The sequence below is a fragment of the Pelobates fuscus genome, chromosome 13, assembly GCF_036172605.1.
Source record: "Pelobates fuscus isolate aPelFus1 chromosome 13, aPelFus1.pri, whole genome shotgun sequence".
In the NCBI taxonomy this organism is placed as follows: Eukaryota; Metazoa; Chordata; class Amphibia; order Anura; family Pelobatidae; genus Pelobates; species Pelobates fuscus.
The window spans coordinates 110922444-110940481 of record NC_086329.1 but is presented as its reverse complement, the minus strand read 5'-3'; the positions used below and the strand labels follow the sequence as shown (position 1 = coordinate 110940481).

General features: G+C 39.2%; 1 protein-coding gene across 1 annotated transcript in view; it reads right to left on the bottom strand.

Moving 5' to 3' along the window:
• The window catches only part of LOC134582710 (scavenger receptor cysteine-rich type 1 protein M130-like), a 109113-nt gene that overhangs the window by 40402 nt on the left and 50673 nt on the right, over positions 1 to 18038 (bottom strand). Inside the window, exons 9-11 of the mRNA XM_063439353.1 lie at positions 13312 to 13629; positions 9572 to 9895; positions 4608 to 4922 (exon numbers count right to left, since the gene is read on the bottom strand). Of these exons, the coding sequence (XP_063295423.1) occupies positions 4608 to 4922; positions 9572 to 9895; positions 13312 to 13629 (957 nt within the window). The remainder of the gene's footprint in view (positions 1 to 4607; positions 4923 to 9571; positions 9896 to 13311; positions 13630 to 18038) is intronic.

Below are 18038 nucleotides of genomic sequence, written 5' to 3'. Positions count from 1 at the left end.
ACCACACATCCAATCTTCATAAAAAATCATATATTATTAACCAGCATACTTGAAATATGAACATACTCAAAAATCAGACAAATCCCACCAGTACATAAAAAGTTAGCTGGGAGTCCTTTATGACCGACCGCAAGCACATTTTCCTGCCCAAAACAGTTCCATAGATTTGGACTGTGCGGTCGGTCTATTTTACACAGAAAAATTAACGGGGCTGTTCGTGCATTTAGCTTAGTATAGCAGTGAGTTCAAACTGCCGAACGGGACTTAGTCTCTGCAGCTGAAAACGGAGTGTAGGAGAAGGTAAGGGTCAGCGGTGTTCGTTGAAATGTGTAGCCGATTTCAGTTCCATGGATTTGGCTACACATATCGCTGACCTCGTTCGAGTGAACAAAGATGGCCACCGCCACATGTTCGTTTGTCGAATGGCGGCTACTTCGACTACTTCGGCACTTCGGCTGCATCCGAAGTGCCAATTTAAAGCTGCAGAACTGCTCCAATACAATTTAAAGGGGCAGCAAGAGTCTTTTAAAATCCAATCTGCTAAAATAGTCTTTAACAGGGTACAATCCCCCGGGGCCATAGTCGCAGGGGAGGAGGCAGGCAAGCAGGCCTCTCCAATACAAAGTGGCGAAGGGCACTTCGTCACACCACATTTTTCAGTTTCTATTATATGTTATGTTTGGACCACCTTAGCATACATGAGGACTGCGGTCTCAGTATTATGCCATGTGTGCATTTGTTTATGTTTTTATGTGGAATGTTTGTGATTACCCACGTGTAGGGACTACTTTTCATATGTCGTGAAGTATCATTTTACTATTGGAAGGAATCCAGCAGCGAGAAGGTAATCTTTATATATATTTACCGAAGTTTTTAAAAGATTATTACGACTGTGTAAAAATATTTGTTTTTAGGGGTTGCGACACTTTTTTTTAATGTGGAATCTTACCTCACTCATTTTGTCTATTTTTTCCTTTTGAAACAAGTCTCAATTGACCCATTGGATATATTACATTTCCTCATATCACAAAAGGAAATTGCTGACACCATTCATAAGATACCAGCTGGAAAAACTCCAGGACCTGATGGTTTCACAATGTCGTATTATAAGACTTTCTCCAGTGTTTTAGTCCCTCATTTATCTAAATTGTTTCAATTTTATTTGTCTACTGGTGAGATGTCGGGAGATGCATTATGTACTCAAATTATAACATTGGCCAAGCTTAGTAAAACTCTCAATGCTTGTCCAAATATTTGTCCAATTTCATTAAATAATGATGACACTAAAAACTACTCTAAAATATTGGCTATTCATCTCGTTCAAATTCTCCCTTGCCTTATTGATTATCACCAGGTGGGATTCGTTTTAAACCATCAGCACCCGGATAGTATAAGACACTTTATCAATTTGATTCACCAAAGTAAATTGGATGGCACACCTTCTTTGCTTATCTTTAGATGTAGATAAGGCGTTTGACAGAATTCATTGGGATTTCTTGAGGGAGGTTATGTAGCGGTCTAACATTCCAGATGCTTTCATTAAGACTGTATTTGATTTATATTGTAATCCAACTGCTCAAGTATCTGCAACTGGTTTTCTGCCTGATAGTTTTACCTTATTTAATGGCACAAGACAGGGGTGTTAATTGTTGCCATTTTTATTTGTGCTGGCAATTGAACTCTTGGCTGAAGCAATGGAAGTGTGTAGACTTAGAGGGCATTGCGGTCGGAGACAGAGAACACAAGATAGGCCTCTTTGTGGAGGATATCATGTTATTTTTAAAAAATCCTTTGACCTCAATTACACCTCGAATGTCAATCCTGTAAGAATGTGTCAACGTTTCGTATTATAAACTGAATACAAATAAAACCCGTGCATTCTCATGTCTGTTCCATGGCAAGAAATGCATATTTTAAAAGCTGCTTTTAAATGTTACTGGAGAGATTACTATATTTCTTATTTGTGCATCTTTCTGTGCAAGAATCTGTCAAAGATGCATACTTATAATTTAGCTAAGATCTGGTCCGCTTTTAGGGAAGTTATTGAGAGGTGGTGTAGTCTGGAAATTTCTTGGCTAGGTAAGATTAATTCTATCAAAATGACTCCTTCTCAAAGTTTTATATTTTTAAGAGCAATTCCCTTAACCATTCCTTTACCCTTCCGACATTCGTAGCAGAATTAAATTGGCTATTTTACAAAAGCTCAGAAATTGTGGGGATATGGGTTTACAAAAATACAGTCATTATTATTCTGTGACTAATGCGGCTATAGCTCTTAAATTTAACTTGGAAAATGGAAGTCCTCTATGGCTTGAGATGGAGGCTATAAAAATGTTACTTCGTCTTATTAAAGAAGTAATATGGTTGCCTCTTACTCCACGGGTGGCAAGTAAGTTTCCACTTACTAACTCCCTTAATAATATCTCTTGGAGGTCTGGAGGAAGCAGAACTCAGTGGGCCTGATAAATCTGCCATCGAGAATCAAGGATGTCAGGTAAAAGAAACCAAAGTATATCGGCAAATGTATCTGTAATGGATTGCCTGGCACTCTGACTGGGTACCTCCACTGACAGATGCTCCACCGCCGCAGCTTGGTTGGTGTCTCGCCGTCTTCCACCCACTCTGGACCCAAGACCAGGATCCAGCTTCCAGTAGGCAGACTTCTCTTAATCCAGAGAGCAGGAACAGGAACAAACTCTTATAAGAGCTCAGTGATTATACTCTGGGGAGTATAGTGAATATAGCAATCCCCAAACATGAGCTGAAACTTCACGAAGGGTAGAACAAGTCTCAGGCTTTATTGATACAGGTTTGCTTATATACAATTCCTCAGGCCAGAGGCACACCCCACCTGGACCTGATGGAACACCGCATTCCCAACTGTACAGACCAATAAGAACAAACGTACAGTCTGTGACACTCCCATGTACAGCAAACAAGACCTCCCCTCTGCCTGGGATATAATTAAAGTAGCTAATAGAATAACCTAATTATCCCCAGGCAGAAAAACACACATTCTCCCCAAAGTACAGAAAACACCCCAAAACATAACATATTCCCATAAATATTACATCCCCAGATAGCCCTGATCTGGGTGAATAACATATCACCCAGATCAGAGCAGGGGATCAGGAAATTCCTGGAAATCTCTTTTGACCGACCGCAAGCATGACTTCACGACCAAAACAGTTTCATTAGGCTGTGCGGCCGGTCTATTTTCAATGTTAAAAGTGCACTATAGTACAAGGAAGGGTGGGGTTAGACAATAGTAAGGGCTGATGGGAGATTGAGGAGGGACAAAGCAACCAGTGTAAACTGGTCTGGCAGTGTCGCTGGGACAACACCCTGCTGGGGAAACAATAGGACAGGAAAAAGGGGAAGGGGAAAAGGCACATTTTCCCATGAAGTCACTTTTTAACATGTCTTTTTGCAGGGCCCATATTCTTTCGGCAAAAGGCTGGCCATTAGTCCTCTCCAAAAACCAGTGGGGAAATTGCTTTCGTCACAGTATTCAGTAAAGAACCTTCTCAAGGCTTTTTGGGCAGACCCCAAACTCTCAAGTTATTGCTCCTTAAGCAGTTGTTGAGATCTTCCAAGGTGCTATTGATCACATAAAGATGCGAGGCAATAGAGTTTGAGCGGTCCATGATCGCATAATACGCCCTATCACCTGCAGTTTACTAGTGCCACTGTTCTGGAGCCCAAGGCGTAATTCTCCATCAAAACATTTTGGTTTATTCAGTTCCATTTTTTGGCAAGATAAGTTTTGACCTCAACAAATTTGAGGAGAATCTGGTCAGTGTCCCAATGTGAAGTTGGAAAAGATAAGACTCACAAACACATCCATCCTCAATTTTGTGAGGCCTGCTACGCTGCTCTCATGGCCACAAACATGTCCACAACTGTGGTAAGTCAATGTGTGTAATGCCTTTCTTGTGATCTTTCTTGGTGTCAGTATACCCATTTGCCTGTAGATATGTTGCCAATGATTTGAATACATGGCTATGCTGTGCTGATGGCTATGCTGATATGGCCATGTTGGTCATTGTGGTCCAACCAGACACCCTGTACCCCCCCATTTGTTTTATGAAGTGCTCACTGGGAGAAGTCATGAAGTCATTCTGACACAGCTCTCTTGAATAAAAAAAAAATATTTGTAAGCAAATATTTTGCATTACAGTGGTTCTGCCATGAACTGTATACTTGTGCAATAATGTAACATACAAGAAGCAGATTGTTTTAATAGGAAGAAGGTACTTGAGGTTAACAAATGAAGGTTACTAAAATTAAATCCAGAAGCTCACTCAGAGCTGTAGTCCAGATCAGCTCTTCATTAGCAACTTCCCTGGCTGAGACTGAACATTTAATAAAATGAAATGATTTTATTATCAGGAGTTTATTACTATAATTGCTTAATATAGCATCAGTGCTGATACTGCATTCAGATTCATTTACAACACTGGTGTCAGTTGTGTTTATTGTGAAATGTAGTTTTGCTTTTTTATACCTATTTTATTTTGCATACTTCCCCCATAATAGTAAGAAATCCCTCCATAACCGTCAGGCAGTTTTATTTACTTTGCTTCATAATAATAAATATCTGATACCTGAACATATGACTCCAGCATCTTCTTTATGGCCGCAGTCATGTTGGCCCCATGGACTCGATTCACATTCCCATAGAGCCGTTTCATTTCCCACACACTTTAAATCATCCAACCAGATCTTCCCAGTTCCTCTGCCGTGATTGGCCATTGTAGTGGCATTGATGGCACGACCACAGCCCAACTGTCTGCAAACCACGTCAGCATCTGCTCGGTCCCAGAGGTCATCACAGACTGTCCCCCACTCACCCTGGTGATAGATCTCCACTCTGCCCGCACATCGACCTGGACCATCGACCAATCTCAATAATTTGCTTTCTGTAGGAAACATTTCTGATTGGTGACTTTATTCTTTCATGTAAAACATTCTGCCTGTGTAGCAATACGTATAGTGCCTTGTATAAATATTTGTGCCTTTGGACATACCCACGTTTTCTAGTGTTACAACCTACAGTTAAACAAGTCTTAGAATGTATACAAAAGAAAAAATAAATTGCAATGGAAACGGCACAATCAGTGCACCAGAGGGACACACCAGGGGTGGCCTAGGGCTTAACCCTCTATATGATAAACAATCCTCAAAAAAGCACTCTCTTGGAAAGTCTGGGCGTGTGCTGCCTGGTAGTAACATGTGGATGAGTAAAAGAAAACCCTAACACAAAAACACCAAAGTGAGTAAATTTACCCAATATATGTAAAATCAATTCAAATCCTATCTCTATTAAAAAAATGTTTTACTGCACTGAAGTCACGAAATGGAGCCTAACATATGACTTTATTTGAACTGGCAAAAGTTTCAAATATCTTGTCCTGCAATGAATAACAGATGGGGTGTCTGTGTAATCCTTAGATATCTGAAAAGAGTGTATCGAAATTAGAATGAGTTAAGATGGTAAACCACACAGTGTAAATTAAATACCAGTAAATTACAATAGATTCAGTACACTTTTACACTCAGTTGTTATGGCTTATACCCACTATTTGGTTAATATCCCCTTTAAGCAGCTGGGAAATTATCCCTTAGGACCACCAGAGAACCAAACACTGAACCCACTTTTGAGAATATACATTTAATGCATTTCACCCTGGAGCTTTCTCTTTTGAGATGTAACGATTAACTCAGCATGCAGAGTGAAAACCCACCAGTAGAAACAGAGACAGATAGAAGGTCCCTAAACCGGTCCCTAGAATGGTCGATATATAGAAATAACTTTAAGAAACGTCAAAAATAAGCCAAGGTCAAGAAAAGTCAGAAATGCACATGAGAAACAAAGCCGAGTCAGGGGAACCAGAAAATAGAGTGGTCAATAGCAAGCCGGGTCAAATACCCAAAAAGACTAAAGAACGCGCTATTGGGACACTAGTGACACTAGGAACCACAACAGGGCACTGTGCCTTGGGCAAACTGAGATTTTATATGTTTTGGGGTGCGGTTAGCATAAATACACCCCCAAAAGGCTGACTGGAGCCTCTGACAGCATGTGAGCGACAGTAAATCGGCAAAACGCCATGGTAAGTACAGGAGAGCTTACAATACCCCCCTCTTAGAACTGCCCACTGGGGCGAAAGTGGAAGGCCCGGAGCAGACAGAGAGCATGGACATCACTCGCCTCCACCCAGGATCTCTCATCAGGACCATAACCTTCCAGGTTGATCAAGTATTAAAGAATTCCCCTAGAGAAACGGGAATCCAGAATAGACTGGATCTCATATTCTTTTTGCCCCTCTCCCACAACAGCAGTAGGATTGAAAAAGTGTCTCATGAACTAGTTAGGTGAGAGGGGTTTCAACAGGGAAACATGAAAGGTATTGGGGATGCGTAATGCAGGGGGTAGTTGCAATCTATACGAAAAAGGGTTTATACGTCTCAATATCTGATAGGGGCCTATGAAACAAGGAGCAAACTGTTTTGAAGGTACTTTTTAAGTTGATATTCTTGGTACTAAGCTAAACCCTATCACCCACTTGATACATAGGAGTTGCTTGTCGGTGTCTGTCAGCATTTTTCTTTTGTAAAGTCGTTTTTTGTGTCAGGATGTGCTGAACCTGCTCCCATGCATTCCTCAGGTTATCCAAGTATTCCTCAACAGCAGTGAAGGAAAGGCAGATGGAAGAATCAAAGGATGGTAACCATTATTGAGGTAGAAAGGACTGTGGCTTGTGGATTCTCGTTGATTACAGTTGTGAGCATATTCAGTCCCGGGAAGCAGTTTTGACCAATTATCCTGATTGTCCGAAATAAAACACCGTAGATATTGTTCCAAGGATTGGTTTATTCTCTCAGCAGCACCTTTGGATTGAGGATGATAGGCAGACATATGACATAATTTAATCCCAAATTGGTTAGTAATTGCCTTCCAGAATTGTGAGACAAATTGTGGACCCCTATCGGATACTATCTCTTCTGGTATACCATGTAAGCGGAACACCTCCCTAGTGAATATATAGCTAATTCTAGAGATGAAGGTAGTTTAGGTAAAGACACAAAATGGACCAATTTAGAAAATCTATCAGTAACAGTTAAGATAACTGTGTGACCCTCAGATTTAGGTAAGTCAATGATAAAAATCGATGGATATACTGGACGAGGGTCTTTAAGGTATGATCAAAGGATGCAACAGACCACAGGTTAAAGCATAGGGCGTCTTGGACTGAGTGCATATGTTACATGCCTGTACGTACTCTTTGGTGCTGACAGATTGTTAGTTTTTTAAAAAACATCTAATCTAGGCAAAAAATAATGGGGGTTTAGTTACATTATATGATCATACATTGCATAAGCCTGCCCCATCTTTGGCAGGTCCTACTCTAACAGCCAAATGTCTGCTAAATGAGATACTTACTTGGGGGGGGGGGAGAAATTCCATCTCCAGTTCTCTGCAGTACAAGGCTAAATAGGGCCCTGGGATTGACGATGTGGCAGGCTTATGCAATGTATGATCATATAATGTAACAAAACCCCCACTAACAATCTGTCAGCACCAAAGTTGCTGTTTAGTAGATAAAGGAGTGCACTGAATTTTCATTTTTATTGCAGTTATTGGCTCCCAGCAGCACCCTATTTATGCATGTTTAGGTGAGCGCAGCTAGACCCTTGTTTTCTCATATATATATTTAGGAGTCTAGCCATTTCCTTGGTTTTGCACCCCTCCCTGACACAGGTGCCTCATCCCAGGGCCCAATTTAGCCTTGGACTGCAGAGAACTCCAGATGGAATTTTTTTCCCCAAGTAAGTAGCTCATTTAGCAGACATTTGGCCTATTTTAGCCCTGTCAGTGGGATAAGCTCTGGTACACAGCTCGAACAAAATAATAACCCGATTTAGAAAGCCTCTACATTTAGAGGGATCCCCGCTCTAGCTTATGGACTGGTTAGGATTTGTGTTACTGCTGTGAGTGGAGGATTCCACACCAGCATGTATAGGACTTATAGTCTGGGTTTATCCGTCAGCTGATGTATTAATCAGAGTTTGCAAGGCCTGTGCGAACTGATCCATACGGTGGTCAAGACTATCAAGATGTACGTCATGAGCCATTATCTGGGGATTAACATCTGCAGGGTCTATTAACCCAGTTGTAATGTAACGATTAACCCAACAAGCAGAGTGAAAACCCACCAGTAGAAACAGAGACAGATAAAAGGTCTCTAAACCGGTCCTTAGAAGTCCGGAATATAGAAAAAACTTTAAGAAACTTCAAAAACAAGCCGAGGTCAAGGGAAGCCAGAAATACACAATCATGAGAAACAATACAGAATCAAGGGAACCAGAAAACAGAGTGGTCAATAGCAAGCCAGGTCAAATACCAAAAGGACATACAAACTTGCGCTATTCGGACACTAGTGACACTAGGAACCACGACAGGGCACTGTGCCTTGGGCAAACTGAATTTTTATATGTTTGGGAGCGTGGTTAGCATAACCACACCCCCAAAAGGTGCGAGTGTGCTGAGCTCTATTGATTAGAGCTCCCATGCCATCATGATGCTGGCACGTGTGCGCCGCATCATAAAAAGGGGTGGGCGCACAGCATCTGCCGTCCAAGAGGCTGACTGAAGCCTCTGGCAGCGTGGGTAGCAGCGGTCGATTGGTGGACCACCAGGGTAAGTACAGGAGAGCTTAGATGAGAGCCCCCAAGGCGGAATGCGTTAAGGGTAGATCCTCTTTTTAATTTGGGCTACATTTGTAATAGCTTTGTTTTTATTCTGTACTAATAAAATACAGTTCCATTTTATATATTTTGTCTTCAGTTATTTTTTCTGGCATCCTGCTTCCATTGTATTCGTGCTGGGGATTAAACCACCAAAGCTCTTCAAACCCAGAGCAGTTTCATGCTCTAAAAATTGTAAGTAGGATACCTTCATTTCTTTAATATCCAATTTACAAGATTATAAACCTTGACTTTGGTTCTTTTTCTTTATATTTACATATTTCAAGTAAGAAACCTGGTGACCCTGACTCCAGTATATAATAAGACGGGGATTGTGCGGTCCGTGCTGATATCACTTGACCTTTTAATAGCCCTATAAATTCATTGTTATCATTTCATATTGCACTATTATATGTTTTTGTATTTTTATTTCCCAAGACTTGATATAGTGTTATACATGAAGATCTCTATAAACTATAAGTATAATTACTTTTAGGTGATCGTTTTACGTTTCCCTTTTTGTGGGGCGGTTTTTACATCTTTGTTTGCTTGTTTTGTTTCACATTTTTCATGAGGTGTTGTGAATCCTTGTGGGATTTACTGCTGCCCTCCTTATTAAAGTGAGTGCCTCTAATTGTATATTTTAACCACATTCTATTTCATTCTCCCTCTCTACTCCAGGAAGCTCCAGCTGGGTCTGTCTGAGAGCTGAGAGAATAAGCAATTTTTACATTTATTACAGATACAATATTTTATAAACTAAGGCTAGATTACAAAATCTCTAATTAGTAAAACTCTGTAATTAACGACAGTTAAAAACCTGAGCAGATGACCCCCACATCCAGGTTCTGGTCGGTACACGCTGGTGCTGGGCTTGTTTGATTTGTAGGACAATCAGTTGATTCAGTTTTATTTACGTCACACATAACACTGTCCCACGTCACACAGTCATTGCCAGGAGTCTGAGCTTTAAATGTGAATGTGCTGTCGGCATTTCCGCAGTGTAACTCTCTGCACACAATGTGGCCTTTATTAATGTCCCACTGATCAGCCATAACTCTGTTCCAGTTACCATCCTGGAGAAATTCCAATCTCCCTGCACAGTGACTGTCCCCGTCCACCAGACGTAAAGCTTCCTCCTTCCCTGGGAGAGGACAGAAATTACAGGTAAGAAGTAAAATCTAATATAGCATGTTATTGATTCAATTTCACTTTTTCTAATTAATTACTGATTTTGATACAGTTACAAAGTCCAAAGTTAGTGCTTTGGTAAGTGATTGTGAAGGAAGTCTCTGTGCTCCTGGCTAGTGGAGGGATTTGAAGGTCAGCCTATCAACAGACCATAAAAGAACACTCTTAAAGAATCAAAAAGGGCTATTGTCATGTGGAAGAGTACTTAGGGCCCTGGTGCTTATTCAACCCACCCCCCCAAACATGGGATCATATTTATACTGATAATGGCTCATTAAGAGCTGTTAATATGTTGATAAATGTATAATATGCAATTGTAATTTCTTCATATGCCACTGAATATAAAGGAGTCAGTGAGCATTCTGACTGTTAGATTCTTTTACATTTGTTGTATTGTCTTACCATTCATTCTATATTCTGTGTTCTTCCTGCTGAGATTTACTAAATTGAGGTTTAAAATCAGTTTATAGGTAAATTCGATATTGTTACTGATACACATTTCATTAAAATAAGTCAAAGGAGAATAACCTACACTTTGTGAAATCTTTGCTCAGGTCTTAAACAAGTATTGAAGATACGTAAAATGATACAGAGACAAACTGATAGTGTAGTATGTCAGATACAATTGTTAAAAAGAATAAAAGGTAATCCACTCACACTTTTTGGGAGGCTGGGTGCAGATCCAACCTTCGCGCTTAGGCAGAATTATCCCCGCCTAGGGATATACTGTGGTCCACAAGTCTGCAAGCGGTCTTCTTCTAGATCAAATTCCTCATAAGCATGTGGGAGAAAAAATGAAATAATATGGTGTGGTATGTCACACCTACAAGAAAGTTAAGACCGGATAAGAAATGTGCACTCACATATGTTGGAGCCAGAGAGTCGGCTCTCTAAATGTAGCATGGAGTGGTGTAATCCCCATGTGACAGATCCATCTGTACAGACTAGTATTGTTGGTTCGTCTGTTTGCCTTTATTTCGTTGGATTTCCTGTCCGTATGCCCCTGTTTGTGTGGTTACGGAATACCGATTGAAACTACTGAACGGACGGCCACCCAGGAGAGGAGTGTGCTGCTGGTTAACCTCTTGGCCCCAATTAGAACGTTGTGGTTAACCGCAGACACCTCTCCATTTCATCCGTATGGGTGGTCGTCGTTCATATGCCAACCACGAGGCGGCTGCCATTTTGGGACACGAGGAAGAACAGCGGTGTTCGGTGTCGATTCTATGGAACTAAAAGCGGACACTTTATCTACCGAACACCGCTGGAAGCTGCCGCCCGCCTTCTATTTTGTTGAGGCATACGAACACCCAGATAGCTGTCTCATGGAGTCAATCGTTTACCGAAAGACTTGTGAGAGACTTTGACTCCATGGCGATTGAACTGTGTAGATCGGATCTGAGCGCTATTCGGTAGAAATATGCACTCAGATCCAGGCTATCTGGGGATACGTTACACGAACCATATTTATTCGGTATTTCCTCATTTATGTATTTTAATGTATTTTTCATACTGTATTTAAAATGACGATTTGCCTCTATCCTTGGAGATAATTAGGTTTCTTCCCAATTATCTCCAGGATAGAGAGGAAGGATTTATGGGTAAAATGGGGAGGGCTTACATTTACGCCTCTGCGATTGGCTACTGTTCTATATGTGTTACAGTCTTCCACAAGGTCCCCTAGGGGAGTGTCCACCTTGTGGGAGACCTGCATAAATACCGGGCAGGTAGCCCCCATTAAAGGAGATTCCTGTTTGACCCTCAAGACGGAGCTTGGTCTCGTTTGTGGTGGGAATAATTACTGGGAAAGCGCTTTTCGTTATTTCTAGCTGTGAAAGGAGCTCGGCTGATTTTATGGTCGGGAGTTGCCGCGTTCACGTATCCTCTGTTCGGGAGTTTGACGGTCGGCTGTACAGAACCTGCGTTCCTGGAAAAGGGGATTATTTACTAAACGGCGGCTTCATCTATCTGGCGGTGAGTGTCGTAACACCCCACTCTAACATATGAGTGATGCTGATGTCTCTCCGTATATGGACATAGAAGAGAAGAAAGCCACAATAGTGTGTAACTGTAAAACTGAAATACAAGCTGTGAAATAAAAAACGTACTCACATATAGTGGAGCAAAATTAGGTTTGCTCAATCCAATAGGCGTAGAAGGTTATATGTCCCCATGACGCGGCCCGTGCACCATTTTGCTGTTACCTCTTTCCCATCCCACTATACTATTTTATACATATTTATTAAAGAAATGCTGAGTTTAACGTCTAAATATACACATTGTCTTCACCTACCTTCCTTTATAGTACTCCTATGGCCCTTTTCATTTTTTATAAAGTTTTAAAATGTAATTGCTAATTGTTTTCAGTCATGTGACCTATGACGTCATATGACCATTACATTCAAACTGTGTTCTCCTATTTAAGCAGCTCTGATCCTTTTTATCTATAAACACTTTTGATAAAGCCAATGTTGGTGAAACGCATTAAGTGTATTTTATACTATTTTATACCAGTCTATTTTACTTTTGTTTTTATCGTTTGTATTTATAAATAAAAGTACTTTTTTATTGGACCATACTGATTGCTGCTGGATTTATGAGCACCTAGATCCTTGGTGGGGCGATAAAACCACCTACGCCTATTGGCTTGAGCAAAACTCATTTTGCTCCACTAAATGTGAGTATGTTTTTTTATTTCACAGCTTATATTTTAGTTTTACAGTTACACACCATTGTGGATCTTCTATGTCCATATACGGAGAGACATCAGCATCACTCATATACTTACTTACCTGAGGAATTTGATCTAGAGGAAGACCACTTGCAGACTTGTGGACAACAGTATATTCCTAGGCGGGTATCAATCCACCTAAGCACAAAGGTTGGAGCTGCACCCAGGCTCCCAAAAAGTGTGAGTGGATTACTTTTTTTACTTTTTCACAATTATATCTGACATACTACACTATCAGTTTTTCTTTGTATCATTTCATGTATCTTCAAGGACATATTAGGTGCTACACCACCCTTCTGTTTTCCCTTTTTCTTCGTCAGACAAGAGAAGCCCCGGACTTGGTGACTGAGCTGCCTTTGAACTATATTAGTATTCTACAAGTGCTGTATCCCCCCTTGTTTGCTTAAACAAGTATTGGTTCACATTGTGCCATTAAATAGGGGATCTATACCATTAACATATCAGACTGACCCATCCACAAGGGCATCCAGAACCAGAATGCCAGGCAGGTCTCTCTGCTCTAGAAACAAACAATGAACAACACTTGCTGCTTCCAAATCTAGTGCTGAATGATATCACCTCCAAATTGATTACCATGTGTTTATTTATTAATTATGTGTTTAGAAAACCCACCTTACCTGTACAGATCACACCTGCTGTATCCCAGAGGGGGCACTTGCTGTTCCCGAGAGCAGTGAATGAGCACTCTGATAGGTGAGACTCGGTGCCCTTACAATGAATCTTATCATTCCAAACAGAACCATTACTCATCCCAAAATACCCTCCATCTGAAAGAGACATGGCAATACCACAGTGTAACTGTCTGCACAGGACATTAGCAGCTTGTAAATCCCAGTGTGAGCTACAGAGAGTCCCCCACTGCTCTGCGTACAGCAATTCCACTCTCCCCGAGCAGGTATCACTGCTGTTCACAATACGGAAGTCACTGTATGAACCTACAATGAAAGAACATCATATAAAACAAAGATAGACAGAAAGATCAATTAAATACCATATAAGGACTATGCAGTTTGTCTTCTTAGTCTCATAGGATTTGCTTCTCCTGAGCTCACTGTCATACAGGGCACAAAATAAGAAATATTACTATTATCCAAGCTGTGGGGCTATTTCAAGAAGTTTAAGGGCCTGAGGGGAAAGGGAACCTTGCCAGCAGAAATTAATCTCTGTAGGACTCAGTCTCTACCCACTAGAATACAGTGAGATATTTGCCCTCTATTTGTGAGTACCTAAGATGGAAAGTGATCTGAAGGAATGGCTATCTCTGTTGAAGTGTGTTATTGCAGAAATCCTGATGGAAAAAGCTGGGAAGCCTTTAACAGATAATCAGATTGGTTGCCCTGGGCCATCAGAGCACTCCATTTAATAAAACATAAGACAACAAAGTGGAAACCACATTCAATAAGCATATAATGTGAAATACAACCTGGAAAATGTAACCAGAGTAGAAATATTCTATATAAGGATATTGTGAAATCTAAAATGATAAAAAAAAAATACAGATCATAGTGTAACACAGTATGATAATGATTGTGGAAATGTGATGCTAATTGCAAACTCACAAACAAAAGTGAAAATCAGGCCTCTCACCCCCCTTGGGGTATATGTGATGATGAATTTGATAGTAGATCCAAATATATGGATATCTTCAGAGAAATTGATAAAAAAAAAAAAAGGCATACTTGGTGAAGTATGTAGAAAAAGGTACAAAATGAATTTATTGGTTGCACTTACAAACAGGAAGATGTAATGAGCATATCTCCACTCCCAGTGGAACTGGATGGCAGCATGGTAGATAAAAGCACAATTCCAGTCTTAGCAGCAGAGCAAACAGAGGGAGTAAATAAAATATAAATAAAAATAAAATACAATAAAGAGTCCAATATTCTTTATCCAACGCGTTTCATCCTAAGTAATGTGTGCAGGACTTCTTCAGGGATATATAAAGAATCTTGTGTAGAAGGATTTCTTATACCCACGGTAATTCTTCTTGATGCCGTTCACCGGCGGCGTGCGTTCCAGTCTGGAACGCAATGGCGCACTTCTTATGACGTCTATCCGGTAAGCTTCTTGTGCGTGTAAAGGACGCAGAGTTCTAAACGCTCGAACATAGAGCGTGTCAGAACGCACATTCCAGAGCTCTAAACATAAAGAAAAATACACAGAACAAACAATCTGTCGCCATATAAACATGAAAATAAAATAAAATAAAATATATATAATAATATGGCAAAAATATGATAAATAAAGTATAAATGGATGAATAGGCTGAAAAAATGTATTAAAAAATATATATTAGATACATAAATGTTCAATAAACTATAAATCAATTCATTGGTGGACACTTGATAATAGATACCTAAATGGGTAATATATAAATATATAAACATCATCTATCCATATACTAGAAATAACTGATAATGTATAAAAAATATAAAGAAAATATAAAATATAAAGAAATATATAGCCCGTGTACACATACATTGAATAACAATATATTCTAAATAAAATTACAGGAAAAAAATATAATAACAGGAAGAAAATAAATGGAAGAGAAAAAAAGGAAGATTAATATATACAGTCTAAATGACAGATCCAGTGTTCCAGAGGATAGGTTAAATCAGGCCTTGTAGATCTATTTCAGCGTTAAGGCCATGATGTAATGTTTTAAGGGTATATATCCAGAATGCTTCTTGACGGATTCATTCTTGAAGTTTATCCCTTCCTCTACAGCCTAATACAATATGTTCTATACCAAAGGCTTGAAAATTTTCCCAACGAAAAAGGGGACATGTATTACAGTGTTTCAGAACACTATGATCAAGTTTGCCTTTTTTGATATTGTTGAAGTGTTCTAAAAGTCTAATGTGGAGTTTACGGGTGGTGCGACCTACGTATTGGGCTCCACAACCGCATTGGAGCAAATAAATCACAAAAGTAGTAGAACACTGGATATGTTTTTTAATTAGGTATGTTTTTTTAGTTGTTTTTTACTTCTTACCCAAGATCCATAAAAATCTCCAAAAACCTCCTGGCCGTCCCATAGTCAGTGGTATTAATTCTTTGTCTTGCAATTTGTCTGAGTACACAGATTTTTTCCTTCAACCCTATGTTCCTCTCAGTGATTCGTACATTAGAGATACTAGACATATCTTACAAGATCTTACTTCAATACAATGGAAATCCACATACATTTTAGCTACTGCAGATATAACAACATCCCATTCCAACATCCCACACCAAAAGGGCATTTCAGCTATAAGGGATATACTGAACAGTTATACACGTATTTCACTCATTCAAATTGAATTTTTGACACAATGTATGTCATTTGTATTAACCAAAACATTTTGGGGGTTTGACGGTCAATATTTTTTACAGAAATGTGGCGTCGCCATGGGTACCAAATTTGCCCCCAGCCAACATGTATGTTTTCCATTGGGAACATCGGCATGTTCGGCTTGGTGACCATCTAGGGGGCAATTTGGTCCTATGGCATCGCTACATAGATGATGTATTACTGGTATGGGAAGGTTCTATTGAAAGTCTTGGTGCCTTCTTCGAATGCATCAATTCTAATGATTATAATCTTCAATTTACTGACAATATTAGTTCTGTTTCTTTAGATTTTTTGGATCTAACCATTTATATAGATCAAAATCAACTGAAAACTAAAACCTTTTTCAAACCAACCGATTGTAATACAGCCATAGACTTGTCTAGTGCTCACCATCCTCCTTGGCTCTCTAATGTGCCAAAGAGTCAATTAATCCATCTTAGAAGAAACTGTTCAGATGATATAACATTCTTCCAACAAGCTCAGATAATTAAAACACGTTATTCAGAAAAGGGTTATGATCAGGACCAAATAAATACAGATATTCAAACTATATTAGATACAGATAGATCTCATTTAAAAAAAAATCATTATAAAAGACAACAGGTCAAAAATAATTCTGATGCTCAGAACAATAAATTTAAATTTGCATTTATTACTCAATATAATCCACAAGCAAAACAAATTAAAAAGATCTTAAATAAATATTGGTATATTCTCCAGAGAGATAATATACTTAAAGATATTATCCCCAATAGACCTATGGTTATTAATAAAAGAGCAGCCAATCTAAAAAATAAACTGATACAATAAAAAAGGCTGCGCACAAAAATAAAATCCAATGGTTTAGACAAAAAAGGAGAGAATAAGTCCAGCTATTATGTCCTTACAAGTGTCCTTGGTTGTTGAGGTCTTCTACTTGTGTAGTGGTATCACTTAATATGAAAGATAAAAAGGAACAAGGAACAACCAATGGTGTAGTACGTAAAATTCAGATATAGACGTGAAAAATAATAGTATAAAACTCACATTTACCAGAGCTAATGTCCAGCTCTGGAGTGAAGTGCGTACAGCGGTTTAATCCCCGCTTATGGGATATAAGGCAGGTTCCTCTCCGTGAGTGGTTTTTAATTCTCGGGATAAAAAGAAACAGCCAATAGTGCTCACTGTATGGCAATATGAATAAGAATAATAAAAAAATGTACTTACAAAATAAGAGCAGACACACTGCTCTTTGATGACAGCTTGGGTGGATTGATCCCCACCTAAGGATTTCTTTGGGTACAGGAAACTTCCAGGAGTATTCAAGGTTTCTTATAAAACCAGTAAAAAATGATAAAAATAACAATAAAAAGCCAGGGTAAAATAGAAATTATGTGTCTATAAAAAAGATAATTGGCACAAACAAATGACCAAAAAATACTTTAATATATAAAACACAATATTTTTAAATATCCATAACGCGTTTCGTCACAAAAGGACTTTTTCAAATGGAATAACATGTTTAACCTGGCGGGTAGATATTATATAGGAACATAATTACTTGAATTTTGGCGCCAAAACTTGGTCCATCCAATCAGAATTAAAAGCACGTTTAAAACTTAAAATACGTTAATAACTTAATAGAAGCTTTATTTGTGATACAGCAGCATGATTCTAATTAATATAAATCAAAAACGAGGGTGGAAAAGTATAAATTTAAACGTTTCAAAATGGTCACATGACCGGCGTCACTTCCGCATTTCGGAAGCATAGCCGCAATGCTCAGTGGGAAATGTAGTTCAATTTGGCCGCGAGCAACGGCCGTTTCCAATCACATTAAAACTTAGACATATATTTACCCATATTCGTCTGATGTTAATTCAGGGATAAATTGTAGAAAACGAAAATGCCAAATATTAGTTATGGACAGTTGAAAATGGTCACGTGATTATCGGCAATAGAGACCGAAATGGTTTATGGGAGATGTAGTTAAAACGGAGGACTAAGAGGCAAATACCCAAAGGGAAC